At 42.7% G+C, this 14,159-nt stretch overlaps 1 protein-coding gene across 2 annotated transcripts in view; it reads left to right on the top strand.

Annotated features, from left to right (window-relative positions):
- The window catches only part of phf2.S (PHD finger protein 2 S homeolog), a 105,975-nt gene that overhangs the window by 77,879 nt on the left and 13,937 nt on the right, over positions 1 to 14,159 (top strand). The window contains exons 19-21 of one of the 2 annotated variants that reach the window (XM_018240947.2): positions 3,868 to 3,963; positions 12,178 to 12,287; positions 13,345 to 13,594. In XM_018240947.2, the coding sequence (XP_018096436.1) occupies positions 3,868 to 3,963; positions 12,178 to 12,287; positions 13,345 to 13,594 (456 nt within the window). The remainder of the gene's footprint in view (positions 1 to 3,867; positions 3,964 to 12,177; positions 12,288 to 13,344; positions 13,595 to 14,159) is intronic. The other variant, XM_041561882.1, reaches the window with a different exon arrangement.

The raw sequence follows: 14,159 nt of genomic DNA on the forward strand, positions 1-14,159 counted from the left end.
TATTTGTACCCTGGGTACCCCTGGAACTATAGCAGGGTGACACCCCAATGTTTCTATATATCTGTAACCTTGTTATGAGCTAAGGGGGCCCAGTCTGAAGGTCAGTTAGGGGGAGATTTGGGGTGAGTGCTTATCTGTGCCCTGGGTACCCCTGGAACTATAGCAGGGTGACACCCCAATGTTTCTATATATCTGTAACCTTGTTATGAGCTAAGGGGGCCCAGTCTGAAGGTCAGTTAGGGGGAGATTTGGGGTGAGTGTTTATTTGTACCCTGGGTACCCCTGGAACTATAGCAGGGTGACACCCCAATGTTTCTATATATCTGTAACCTTGTTATGAGCTAAGGGGGCCCAGTCTGAAGGTCAGTTAGGGGGAGATTTGGGGTGAGTGCTTATTTGTACCCTGGGTACCCCTGGAACTATAGCAGGGTGACACCCCAATGTTTCTATATATCTGTAACCTTGTTATGAGCTAAGGGGGCCCAGTCTGAAGGTCAGTTAGGGGGAGATTTGGGGTGAGTGTTTATTTGTACCCTGGGTACCCCTGGAACTATAGCAGGGTGACACCCCAATGTTTCTATATATCTGTAACCTTGTTATGAGCTAAGGGGGCCCAGTCTGAAGGTCAGTTAGGGGGAGATTTGGGGTGAGTGTTTATTTGTACCCTGGGTACCCCTGGAACTATAGCAGGGTGACACCCCAATGTTTCTATATATCTGTAACCTTGTTATGAGCTAAGGGGGCCCAGTCTGAAGGTCAGTTAGGGGGAGATTTGGGGTGAGTGCTTATTTGTACCCTGGGTACCCCTGGAACTATAGCAGGGTGACTGTTACCCCAATGTTTCTATATATCTGTAACCTTGTTATGAGCTAAGGGGGCCCAGTCTGAAGGTCAGTTAGGGGGAGATTTGGGGTGAGTGCTTATTTGTACCCTGGGTACCCCTGGAACTATAGCAGGGTTACTGTTACCCCAATGTTTCTATATATCTGTAACCTTGTTATGAGCTAAGGGGACCCAGTCTGAAGGTCAGTTAGGGGGAGATTTGGGGTGAGTGTTTATTTGTACCCTGGGTACCCCTGGAACTATAGCAGGGTGACACCCCAATGTTTCTATATATCTGTAACCTTGTTATGAGCTAAGGGGGCCCAGTCTGAAGGTCAGTTAGGGGGAGATTTGGGGTGAGTGCTTATCTGTACCCTGGGTACCCCTGGAACTATAGCAGGGTGACTGTTACCCCAATGTTTCTATATATCTGTAACCTTGTTATGAGCTAAGGGGGCCCAGTCTGAAGGTCAGTTAGGGGGAGATTTGGGGTGAGTGTTTATTTGTACCCTGGGTACCCCTGGAACTATAGCAGGGTGACACCCCAATGTTTCTATATATCTGTAACCTTGTTATGAGCTAAGGGGGCCCAGTCTGAAGGTCAGTTAGGGGGAGATTTGGGGTGAGTGCTTATTTGTACCCTGGGTACCCCTGGAACTATAGCAGGGTTACTGTTACCCCAATGTTTCTATATATCTGTAACCTTGTTATGAGCTAAGGGGGCCCAGTCTGAAGGTCAGTTAGGAGGAGATTTGGGGTGAGTTCTTATTTGTACCCTGGGTACCCCTGGAACTATAGCAGGGTGACTGTTACCCCAATGTTTCTATATATCTGTAACCTTGTTATGAGCTAAGGGGGCCCAGTCTGAAGGTCAGTTAGGGGGAGATTTGGGGTGAGTGTTTATTTGTGCCCTGGGTACCCCTGGAACTATAGCAGGGTGACACCCCAATGTTTCTATATATCTGTAACCTTGTTATGAGCTAAGGGGGCCCAGTCTGAAGGTCAGTTAGGGGGAGATTTGGGGTGAGTGCTTATTTGTACCCTGGGTACCCCTGGAACTATAGCAGGGTGACACCCCAATGTTTCTATATATCTGTAACCTTGTTATGAGCTAAGGGGGCCCAGTCTGAAGGTCAGTTAGGGGGAGATTTGGGGTGAGTGCTTATTTGTACCCTGGGTACCCCTGGAACTATAGCAGGGTGACTGTCACCCCAATGTTTCTATATATCTGTAACCTTGTTATGGGCTAAGGGGGCCCAGTCTGAAGGTCAGTTAGGGGGAGATTTTATGGATTTATATTTCTATACCTTAAGTCTGCTACAAATCATTTAAATGTTTAATAACCCATTACCCAATATGGATTTATGCAAGTAGGGTTGCCATCTGTCCAGATTACACCCAGACGGCCCGTTTTTTTTTTTTTTTACTGTCTAGATTTCTAAATTAGGAAATCTGGACAGGACATTGAAGTGAATGACATGGTGATCAGCGAATCGATGATCGCCACATCTGTCCCGCCCCTGACATCACCCTCCCACGTCACCTGTCTGCCCCCCCCCTGCCCGTTTTCACAAAAACAAAACTTATATGCAGCTTAGTTAGGATCAAGAGAAAAGGGAAATCATTTTTAAAAATTCGAATTATTTATTTTTTAAATGGAGATTCCTTCCAATTAATTATTCAGAGTTTCTGAAAAGGTCTTTCCAGATAAGAGATCCCATAACTGTATTAATAATCCCCCTCCTAAAATACAAAGTAACTCCACCGAGATCATTCAAATAAAGTGATTGTTTTGCCTCTGCTTTTCTTCAATACTTTTAAAGGGATACTGTCATGGGAAAAAAATGTTTTTTTCAAAATGAATCAGTTAATAGTGCTACGCCAGCAGAATTCTGCACTGAAATCCATTTCTCAAAAGAGCAAACAGATTTTTTTATATTCAATTTTGAAATCTGACGTGGGGCTAGACATATTGTCAATTTCCCAGCTGCCCCCAGTCATGTGACTTGTGCCTGCACTTTAGGAGAGAAATGCTTTCTGGCAGGCTGCTGTTTTTCCTTCTCAATGTAACTGAATGTGTCTCAGTGGGACCTGGATTTTTCTATTGAGTGTTGTTCTTAGATCTACCAGGCAGCTGTTATCTTGTGTTAGGGAGCTGTTATCTGGTTACCTTCCCATTGTTCTTTTGTTTGGCTTCTGGGGGGGGGTGATATCACTCCAACTTGCAGTACAGCAGTAAAGTGTGACTGAAGTTTATCAGAGCACAAGTCACATGACTTGGGGCAGCTGGGAAATTGACAAAATGTCTAGCCCCATGTCAGATTTCAAAATTGAATATAAAAAAATCTGTTTGCTCTTTTGAGAAATGGATTTCAGTGCAGAATTCTGCTGGAGCAGCACTATTAACTGATTCATTTTGAAAAAATTTTTTTTTCCCATGACAGTATCCCTTTAAGGAATCAACATTAGAGAGCAGAGACTTGCAGGGACTCTAGAGGCAACAGTCTTATAAGTTCACATATGCCCAGGGCCGGATCAGGTGGGCCAGGTTCCCTTGGCAACTCGGTCGGCAACGGGGGGCTTTGCGGCACAATATCTGTAGTCACAATATCTGTGGGATTTATGGGTTGACAGAGCCGCTGTTCTGTTTATAGGACTTGCCCTTTGTATCTTTCAGTTTGGCGCCAGACTCATTGCCAATCAATGTCGCCATCTGCCATCTTGGCACAGACATGAGCCCCTGATGTTTAGATTAGTCCAACAATCCTGGGCACACGGAGCAGATATAGGCATGTGACTGATATAGACACCGATATAGACAATTAGCCTTTTTTCTATTACACTTTGCAGATTTTGTGTAGGTAAGTGACCCTTTAAATCACACAGATATGAAAGACAATACAGTGGTAGAGTTGCTATAAGTGTAAGCTCTTTAGGTCCAGCTCTTTGCAGCTCCAAGAGAGAGATCTGGTGGCCCAAGTAGTTGCTGTAGGATTGCTAATGTGGCTAAAGACTCTCCAATAACGCTGCTCTCTCTTTGTGTAGTTTACCCTTCTCTAGAATCAGATGAAGATAATCCAGTGTTCAAATCTCGAGCAAAGAAGCGAAAGTGTTCTGATGATGCCTCTTATAGTCCCACAGGTGAGCCATCCTTTTCTCTGATTCCTCAATAAGAGCTTCAATGATTGGCAGCTGCTGACTGTGTGTACAAATCCAATTGGTTAGATTAAAGGAGAAATAAAGCCTGAACAAAAATATGACTAGAACATCTGAAGTTTATATACTGAACATAATATACCAGCCCTAAGGTTTAGCAGCCAGTAATGATCCAGTCCTTTACATTCTACCCCAGCAGCTCCCTGTCCTCTGATCTGGTGTCAGTGTTCTGCATATTGTGAGTGGGTTCTTAAAGGGGTTGTTCACCTTTAAATGAACTGTTGGTATGATGTAGAGAGGGAGATTCTGAGACAAGTTGCAATTGGTTTTCATTTTTAATTATTCAGGGTTTTTGCATTATTTAGTAGCTCTCCAGTTTTCAATCTTCAGCCATCTGGTTGCTATGGTCCGAATTCCCTAACAACCATGCACTGATTTGAATAAGAGACTGGACTATGAATAGTTAGGAGATGACCTGAATAAAAGGGACGAGTAATAAAAAGTAGTGGTAAAAATAAATGTGTAGTCCTGATGTAAACCTAAACGGACGTAGGGTAGAGGAGCTCCCGTCCTGAAGTTAAAGGGATCCTGTCATCGGAAAACATGTTTCAAAACACATCAAAACACATCAGTTAATAGTGCTGCTCCAGCAGAATTCTGCACTGAATCCATTTCTCAAAAGAGCAAACAGATTTTCTTATATTTAATTTTGAAATCTGACATGGGGCTAGACATTTTGTCAATTTCCCAGCTGCCCCAGTCATGTGACTTGTGCCTGCAAGAGAAATGCTTTCTGGCAGGCTGCTGTTTTTCCTTCTCAATGTAACTGAATGTGTCTCAGTGAGACCTGGATTTTACTATTGAGTGTTGTTCTTATATCTACCAGGCAGCTGTTATCTTGTGTTAGGGAGCTGCTATCTGGTTACCTTCCCATTGTTCTTTTGTTTGGCTGCTGGGGGGGAAGGGAGGGGGGTGATATCACTCCAACTTGCAGTACAGCAGTAAAGAGTGACTGAAGTTTATCAGAGCACAATCACATGACTGGGGCAGCTGGGAAATTGACAGTATGTCTAGCCCCATGTCAGATTTCAAAATTGAATATAAAAAAATCTGTTTGCTCTTTTGAGAAATGGATTTCAGTGCAGAATTCTGCCGGAGCAGCACTATTAACTGATTCATTTTGAAAAAATTTTTTTTTCCCATGACAGTATCCCTTTAAGATAAACGGCTGTACCAGCAACTACCTATAGGCTTGTATCCTTCCTGGAGATGGGAAAAGACAGGAAAAGACGGGAAAAAGACGGGAAAAAGTAGGCGTAATTGAATACAGCGACACCGCCCCAAACTACGAAGGCAGTGTCGGTATCCAGGTACTTTGATAAGGCAGAACGGAACAGGCTCTCAGCGGGTGGCAAGATGGCGGCGAGATCTGAAGGGAATGTGAGCCGGCACCGAGGAGAAGAGACCGAGACTGAAGTCAACAAGCATTGCAGGAGATGATAGCGCCTCTTCCCACGAAGTCGGACCTACAAGAGATGATAGAAGGGATCCAGAGAACCCAGAGAAAAAATATGAGGGAAATCAAGGATTCACTGATGAACATCAGAACACAAATGGAGGAGCTGGAAAAACAAGTGACAACCAATGGGCAAGCGATTAAAGACGGCAAACAGCCAATAAACAGACTCCATAAAGATTTGTTTTTTATTAAACGCCAGATGGAAGATTTGGATAATCCTGGTCGGCGCAATAACCTACGAGTGACTGTGAGGGGCTTAACAGAGTCAGTTGCACTTGGAGAGTTGGAGAAGCCGCTGCGGGATTTCTGCGCCACGTTCCTGTAGGGCCCCAAGGAAACAGCAATTGAATTCGACAGGGTCCACAGAGTTACAGGTAAAAGTTCCAGTCGAGAGGGACCACGGGACATTATGTGCCGCCTTTGCAGCTATAAAGTAAAGGAACTTATCATCTCAAAAGCTCGGGGAACAAATGCATGAATGTTTCAGGACACTTAGATAGAGATTTTCCAGGATTTGTCATGGGCGACTTTACAACAGCGAAGACTCCTACGACCCCCAAGCGCTGCTTAACAGAGAGGGGAATCAAATATAAATGGCATTACCCATTTGCACTCGGAGTTGTACATAAAGACAGCGTATACCCTTAATGAACCGACGATTTGGGAAAAAAATCTGGGAGTTATGGTCCCAAAGAAAGTGACAGATACATATGATCTTAATCATAATAAGAAACAGATAAAGAAGGATTGGGAAGAGTGGGAAAAAGTACAGCGTTCCTGGTTCTGAAAGTCAAGTGTAATTAAAATGAATGTACTCCCAAGTTTATTCTATATAATGCAAGCCTTGCCATGCTGGATTCCAAACACATTCTATCTGGAAACACAGAAATTGATTGTGAGATTGTTGGGAGGGAAGAGATGTAGCAGAATATCGAGATCAATTCTGGCACAACCAAAAGAGAAAGGTGACCTGGTCCTCCCAGATCTCAGAACATTCTCCCAATCTATAACAATGACTAGGATTTTAGACTGGCAACATCATACAGAAAATAAAGATACAGGGGTACAGACAGAACAATCTATTGCTAAATCAACGCCGGCAGCGCTTCCATGGATTCCTAAAATAAGTCGTCAAGCCGACGATAAATATCCATTGATAACACGGAATATTTTAAGACACTGGGACCAAATAATGAGACAATATAGTGAGATTATAAACCGTACAGACCCGATTATGCCAATAACTGGGAATCCCCGCTTCTTGCCAGGTATGACCATTAGAGGCTACGAGTATACAAAGTGTATGCGAGTATAGAAAGTGATAAGCGAAGAAGGATTGATGCCGCTAAATAAAATAATCACGCCAACAGAACAGAAACTAAACCACAGTTTTCAGTAGGCTCAGCTGACACATTGGATCAATGGAGTGTTGAAAAAGGAGATTGAACCCAAAAATGTCACGCCTTTTGAGAAGTTGATAAAAGCCAAATATCACCAACACATACAGGGGCACATTTACTAAGCTTGAGTGAAGGATTCGAAGTAAAAAAACTTAGAATTTTGAAGTATTTTTTTGGGTACCTCGACCATCGAATAGGCTACTACGACCTTCGACTATGACAATTTGATTCGAACTAAAAATCGTTAGACTATTCAACCATTTGATAGTCGAAGTACTGTCTCTTTAAAAAAAACTTCGACTACTTACTTCGGCAGTTTAAACCTACCGAGGTACAATGTTCGCCTATTGGGACCTTCCCCAAGGTTTTTTTGATCGAAGGAAAATCCTTCGTTCGATCGATTAAAATCCTTCGTTCGATCGATTAAAATCTTTCGAATCGTTCGATTAGAAGGATTTCATCATTCGATTGAGCGATTTTTCCTTCGATCGATCGATCGTAGGATTTGCGGTAAATCCTTCGAATTCGATATATATTCGTAGGATTTTACTTCGAGGGTTGAATTCGAGGGTTGATTAACCCTCGATATTCAAACCTTAGTAAATGTGCCCCACAGTGTCAATAGGAGTCAAAATAATAAATTAAATGAAGTTCAAAAAGCGACCATTGTAAGCCATAAAATGGGAAAAAGCAATTGGACGTGCCTTTACAGATAGCGATTAGCAGAAAGCGATACATTCTTAAGCTCCCCATAGACGCGATGATTCTTCTTGCCGAACGACTGATTTTAGGGAAGCCCGACCAATCCTTCGAAATTATCGTGCGGTTAGTGGGATTCGAACGATCGTACATTTTAGGATTTTTCGGCCGACATCTGTCGGGAAATTGATCGACCAGGTCAAAAAATCTTTGTGGGTCCCAGTGCAATGTATGTATGTCTGCAGGGCCAAGCAGCTCCCCTTTGTTTTCCTGACAAATTCCTGGTCTTTTTAGTTGATGGTAAATTCATACGATCGTTCTGAGAAAATCGTGGTCTCACGATGAGGATCTGATCTTTTAAAAATCTCAACATCTATGGGCAACTTTACACATAAGACGAGCAAAAAGTAGAAGAAACCAATTTCAGAATTGTTACAAGGTGGTTTCTATATCCAACTCAATTAAAGGAAATCTCTCCAGTAACCACAGACTTATGCAGGAGAATCAGGCACTTTACTACATATCTGCTGGTCATGTCCCATATGAGACCTTTTTGGGAACAGATCCTCAAACACGTATCACAAGCCATAGGGGAAGACTTACCCGATACGCCACAAGTGTGGCTGCTCTCCATGATACCGGGACCTATAAAAAGATAAAAAAAAGGTTATATAAGATTTGCACTAGAAGCAGCAAGAGCAGTTATACGTAGACAATGGAAAATGAGACAACCCCCCTTAGTAGAAGAATGGATGCGAGAAATAGAAAGCAAAGAAGAAAATGGAGGAATTAATTTCCTATAACAACAGCACACAGGAGAAATACATAAATACATGGACAACATGGATAAAATATAAAGAAACTACTGAATATAAGAAAAGTCAGGATAATAGATGTCCACCAGATTAAATATAAATAAAGCGTCTACCGTATATACTTGAGTATAAGCCGTCCCGAGTATAAGCCGAGGTACCTAATTTTACCTCCAAAAACTGGGAAAGCTTATTGACTCGAGTATAAGCCGAGGGTGAGAAATGCAGCAGCTTCTGGTAAGTTTCAATCAAAAAATGTAGGGTTTCTGCTCCCATTGGAGGTGTCGGCGTCTTGGAGACTATTCTTGGACGCTGGCGACTATTCTTGGACGCCGGCGACTATTCTTAGATGCTGGCGACCGTTTTTGCGCTTGACCCGAGTATAAGCCGAGGTAGAGTTTTTCAGCATATTTTGGGGGCTGAAAAACTCGGCTTATACTCGAGTATATACGGTAAGTGGAAGAGAGAAAACAAGAAGACCAAGGAATACATAAATATAGTGGGATGACTACCTACCTCTTTCCTTTTTTCTCTTCTTCTTTCATTTCTTTTTTTTACTCTTATTTTTCTTCTATTTAAAGAACTTTTTTTTTTGTTGATCTCTTAATGGTACCTAAGAACAAGAATTTGAACAGGATACAGAAACTGTGACAATATGAAGGCATGAAACGAAAAAGGAGTGATTAGAAGTGTTGTACAATTCTCTTTTTGTATCTGTATATAACGCGATATGATAAAATAAAGAATATAAAAAAGAAATAAATAAATGTGTAGCCTTTCAGAGCATTTAGTTTTTTTTATATGGGATCGGTGACCCCCATTTAAAAAGCTGGAAAGAGTCAGCAGAAGTAGGCAAATCATTCAATATATAAAAAATGAAGACCAATTTAAAAGTTGCTTAGAGTTAGCCATTTTATAAGATACTAAAAGTTGATTTAAAGGGTTTGTCCACCTAAATTTTAGTATGAGACCAGATCTGCTGTTCCCATAAGACCCTGTCTCTTCTGCTGTTGTTTAAAGGGGTTGTTCTCCTTTAAATGAACTGTTAGTATCACGCTGAGAGGGGTTTCCTGAGACAACTTGTAATTGGATTTCATTTTTTATTATTTGTGGGTTTTGAGTTATTTAGCAGCTCTCCAGTTTTCAGCAATTGAATTGCTTGGGTCTAAATTCCCCTAGCAATTCATACGAATAAGAGAATATAATATGAATAGGAGAGGTCTGAATAGAAAGAGGGGTAATAAAAAGTTGCAATAACGATAAGTTTGTAGCTTCACAGAGAATTGGTTTTTAGATGGGGTCGGTGACCCCCATTTGAAAGCTAGCAAGAGTCTGAAGAAAAAGGCAAATAATTAAAACAACTATAAAAAATATATAATTAAGACCACTTGGAAAGTTGCTTAGGATTGGCCATTCTATAACATATTAAAATGAACTTTAAAGTTGAACCACCTGTTTTAACGCAGGTGAGTGACAGCAGCACAGAGTATTTGCAGTGAATCGGCAGAAAAGAACATCGGGAGCTACTGGGGCATCTTCAGACACAGAAGCTGTAGTTGTCCTTTAAGGCAGGGTACAGATGGGAGAGCTACTCATTGTAACTGATGTGAGAAAGTCTCTTTGCTTTGTTTGACAGTGGCCATGTGTTTATTGGCAGGTCCTCTTGATAAGTGACATCCATGGCTCTAGAGCTCTAAAGAGCTGCTACATTAGTGTTTTATAGAAATATATTCTCAGTGAGTTTTCTGCTATACATCGATATAAAGGAGAATTCAACCCCTTCGGCGCTAAAATCCCTCCCCCTCCCCTGTGTTGCCCCCCTCCCTCCTCCCCCCCGGGCAAATGCCCCTAACTTGTTACTGACCCCTCCCATGCGCCACCAAAGGTAGATTATATATATAGAGTTAAAAGGTTGAACTTGATGGACGTGTGTCTTTTTTCAACCTCACTTACTATGTGACTGTGTAAGACAGGAGAGAGGTTAGAGTTCTACATCATGCTTATAAAGCTAATACAGTTATATTGCTTATTATTTCTTTGTAAATTGTACAATTCCATTAATGTCACTACCTACTACACACGATCACATACACACGTATCTATTGGTGTTTGAGAAAAGTGTCAGCGATGGTGCCCAGATGTAGCAGAAATATACAGAAGTTTGGGGCAGAGGAAACATAACCATGGACCTTTGGAAATGTATAAAAACCAGAGTACTTCCATTACAGAGAATAATAGAGCATCCATTAAAGTTCTTTAAAAAAAGAATTAACAGGACCTTATACTATAAAATACTTGCTTTATGGGACTTTCCATGCTGTGCTTTCATGTCTTGTTTTGTTCGCCATTTATTGCTTGGAAAGGCAAATCAACATTATGCCAAGGCTCATGAGCTGTTTGCCAGCAGAGGGCACTACATACGGGTCCTGGGTGAGGTTTCCTAATTACTTGTCACATGTAATTGTCTAGATAAATAAGGGTCAGTTTTCAGAACTTCTTTTACCAGAACATTTACAACAAAAATGTGTGACTAGGCAATATTTGTGGCTTATACAAAGGCCACAGAGTAGCCCAGAGCCTTCATCAGAGTGAGGTCATTGGGGAGATGGTTAGAGTAGCCCAATCTGGATTAGTTACATGGAGCCAGAGATTTTCTAGTGGAGTTGGTTATGTGGTGGCCATACACAGGCTGATAAAATCTGCCCACTCTGTCCTTCCAGACTGAATAGGCGGCTTATTGGCCCATGTGTGAGGTCTGCTGGCGGCCCGGCCCAGCCAATATCTGGCAGAAAATCGTCCAGATATCAGTGGGGCAGGTTTGATTTTTCCCAATGCCCTGCAATGGCTCCCGATTGTTGGCCCTTTCAGACCGATATCACTCAGCTCAAGGTGAGCAAATCTGGGTTTGTGTTCTGGAGCCAGAGTGAGGTTAGTGGAGTGACGGTTAGGCAAGTGGTGCTGGGATAAGGCAAGTGGATCCAGAGTTTTGTAGGTGTGCCTGGGTTTGGTAAGTGGAGCATGAATGAGATTAGCGGAGGTAGGATTAGGCCATTGGAGCCTGAACGAGGTTAGTGGAGAGAGGGTTAGGCAAGTGTAGCCTGCTTAAGGTTAATATACCAAGATTTAGGCAGATGCGATTTGGCTTAGGCTAGTGAAGCCAGGGTTAGGCTGAGGAGAGATGCTTAGGCTAGTGAAGCCAGGGTTAGGCTGAGGAGAAAAGGCTAGAATAGTGGAGCCAGGGTTAGGCTGAGGAGAGACTGTTAGGCTAGTTGAGACAGGGTTAGGCTGAAGAGAGACAGTTGGGCGAGTGGATCCAGGGTTCAGCTGAGGAGAGATGGTTAGGCTGGTGAAGCCAGGGTTAGGCTGAGGAGAGACAGGTTAGTGGAGCCAGGGTTAGGCTGAGGAGAAACTGTTAGGCTAGTGGAGCCATGGTTATGCTGAGGAGAGACGGTTAGATTGAGACGACACCATTAGTCTAAAGGAGCCACGGTTAGGTTGAGGAGAGACGGTTAGGCTAGTGGAGCCAGGGTTAGGCTGGTGGAGCCAGGGTTAGGCTGAGAAGAGACGGTTAGGCTAGTGGAGCCATGGTTAGGCTAGTGGAGCCATGGTTAGGCTGGTGGAGAGACAGTTAGGCTAGTGGAGCCTAATCATTTCCTTTGCAATGTTAAATGCTGATTTACCTCCTGCTCCTTCCCATTTGGTGCAGTTATTGCAGCTGGTGCAGCCTGTGATATTTATTCTGAGCTCCTCTCCAACTGTTCACCTTTAGCCAGAGTTGCTCCTTCGATACTCCGACAAGACCGACCTGTCCGGGAAGGTACAAGAGTGGCGTCTATTGAAACAGGCCTGGCAGCCGCGGCGGCAAAACTGTCTCAGCAGGTGAGACCCTCAAACTCTCCCTTATATGAACCCAGTGTCTTACATGCACCCAGTGTCTAACATGCACCCAGTGTCTTACATGCACCCAGTGTGTTACATGCACCCAGTATCAACTCTTACATGCACCCGGTGTCTTACATGCACCCAGTAGTGACGGACACCCAGCAACCTGGAAAAGAGGCAAATTTAAATAATAAGTGGAAAGTAGATGTAATACGTACGTATATATCACTCCAATGCTTACAGCTGGTTTGGGAGTTGTAGTTCATTAACAACTTGTTCTTAACATTCATTTGCCTCATTACCATCATTTTGCTGGCGGTTATACTACTAATGCTGATACAGGATGGAAATAAGCTTTGTGTGATTGGTTGAATAAAGTTAGTGGTACAGGTATGGGACCTGTTATCCAGAATTCTCAGGACCTTAGGTTCTCCATATAAGGGATCTTTCCATAATTTGAATCTTCATACCTTGTCTACTAGAAAATCATGTAAACATTAAATAAAGTTAAGTTAATAACGTTACTGTTTTATTATCACAGAGAGAATAAAGGGAATTTATTTTGAAATATTTGGATTATTTGGATAAAATGGCGTCTATGGCAGACAGCCTTTCCGTAATTCAGAGCTTTTTGGATAACGGGTTTCTGGATAACGGATCCTATACCTGTATATTGTAATGTCAGGCAGTTGGGAGACTATTTATTTACTGCATTTCATTGGCTCTTGTGGGTGACAAGTGGGCGTGGCCTGCAAAAGCGTTGCTAAGCAAGTGCCCTGGTGCAACTTCTTCTCTGGGATTAGAAGATGCTTTGTTGGCAGAATGTTGGCAGAATGTTGGCAGAATGTTGGCAGAATGAAAATACAGTAAAATCCCTGATTCAAATGAAAATAATTGAAGAGACCAACTGCAAACGTTTTCAGCTTTTTGTTTGCTGCATTGTAGCAAGGAGAGGCCTTGAGGTGAAAGGGATTTGATTAGCGCTGATTATTTCCTCGTTAGGTAGGAGGAAGGTTCTCATGCAGCTTCGTGATAACGATTTGCTTCCTTAAAGGAGGATCAAAAGCCCAAGAAGAAAAAGACTTCCAAAAAGAAGCTGTCGCCCAACAACACAAATGCGCTTTCTCAGGAAGGCAACTCACCGGAGGTCTCACCGAGTGGCCCCACAGACCACGAGTACACGGCCGGTGCAGGCACGTTTGGTGTGGCCCAAGTAAACCGAGGCCCTCAGCCCATGGCCCCCGGGGTCTTCCTCACACAAAAGAGACCGTCAGCTTCCTCCCCGAATAACTCAGCTGCCAAAGGTAACCCTACTCCTCCTGAGCTCGGACTTGTGTGTTTGTGATACCTGTGCCAATGTGTCACTCCCAGCTGAGGTTAGAGTGTGTGCTCCGGGGAGAGCCGGCCCTAACCTTCCCTGGTACTTACTGACTATACAGAACACCAAAGGGGCTTATTTATTAAAGTCCGAATGACAAAAACTGGAGAAAATTTGTGTTTTTTACTATAAAATCCGAATTTTTAGTGGAAAAAAAAAACTTTGAATTTTTCAGGATTTATTATATCCCGAGGATGGAAAAAGTCTGAATCTGAAAATCCGGCATCTCAGAACTGCTGAGATTGAATATAAGTCAATGGGAGAAGTCCCGAAGTTATCTTGATCTGCGTTGGGTTTCTTGCAATAATCTCAACATTTTGTCGTTTTTGGGCTTATAGTGCGGAAAATGCAAAAAATTTGTATGATCCGAATTTTTCACTAATTCATCATGTTTTTTCCCGCACAGGAAATTTTCAGGAAAATGTATTGATAAATAAGGGGGGAAAGCCAGTGGATTTGGTCGGAGTAGTTTTCAGAAAATAATGAGATAA

This window comes from Xenopus laevis, chromosome 4S (genome assembly GCF_017654675.1).
Source record: "Xenopus laevis strain J_2021 chromosome 4S, Xenopus_laevis_v10.1, whole genome shotgun sequence".
Lineage (NCBI taxonomy): Eukaryota > Metazoa > Chordata > Amphibia > Anura > Pipidae > Xenopus > Xenopus laevis.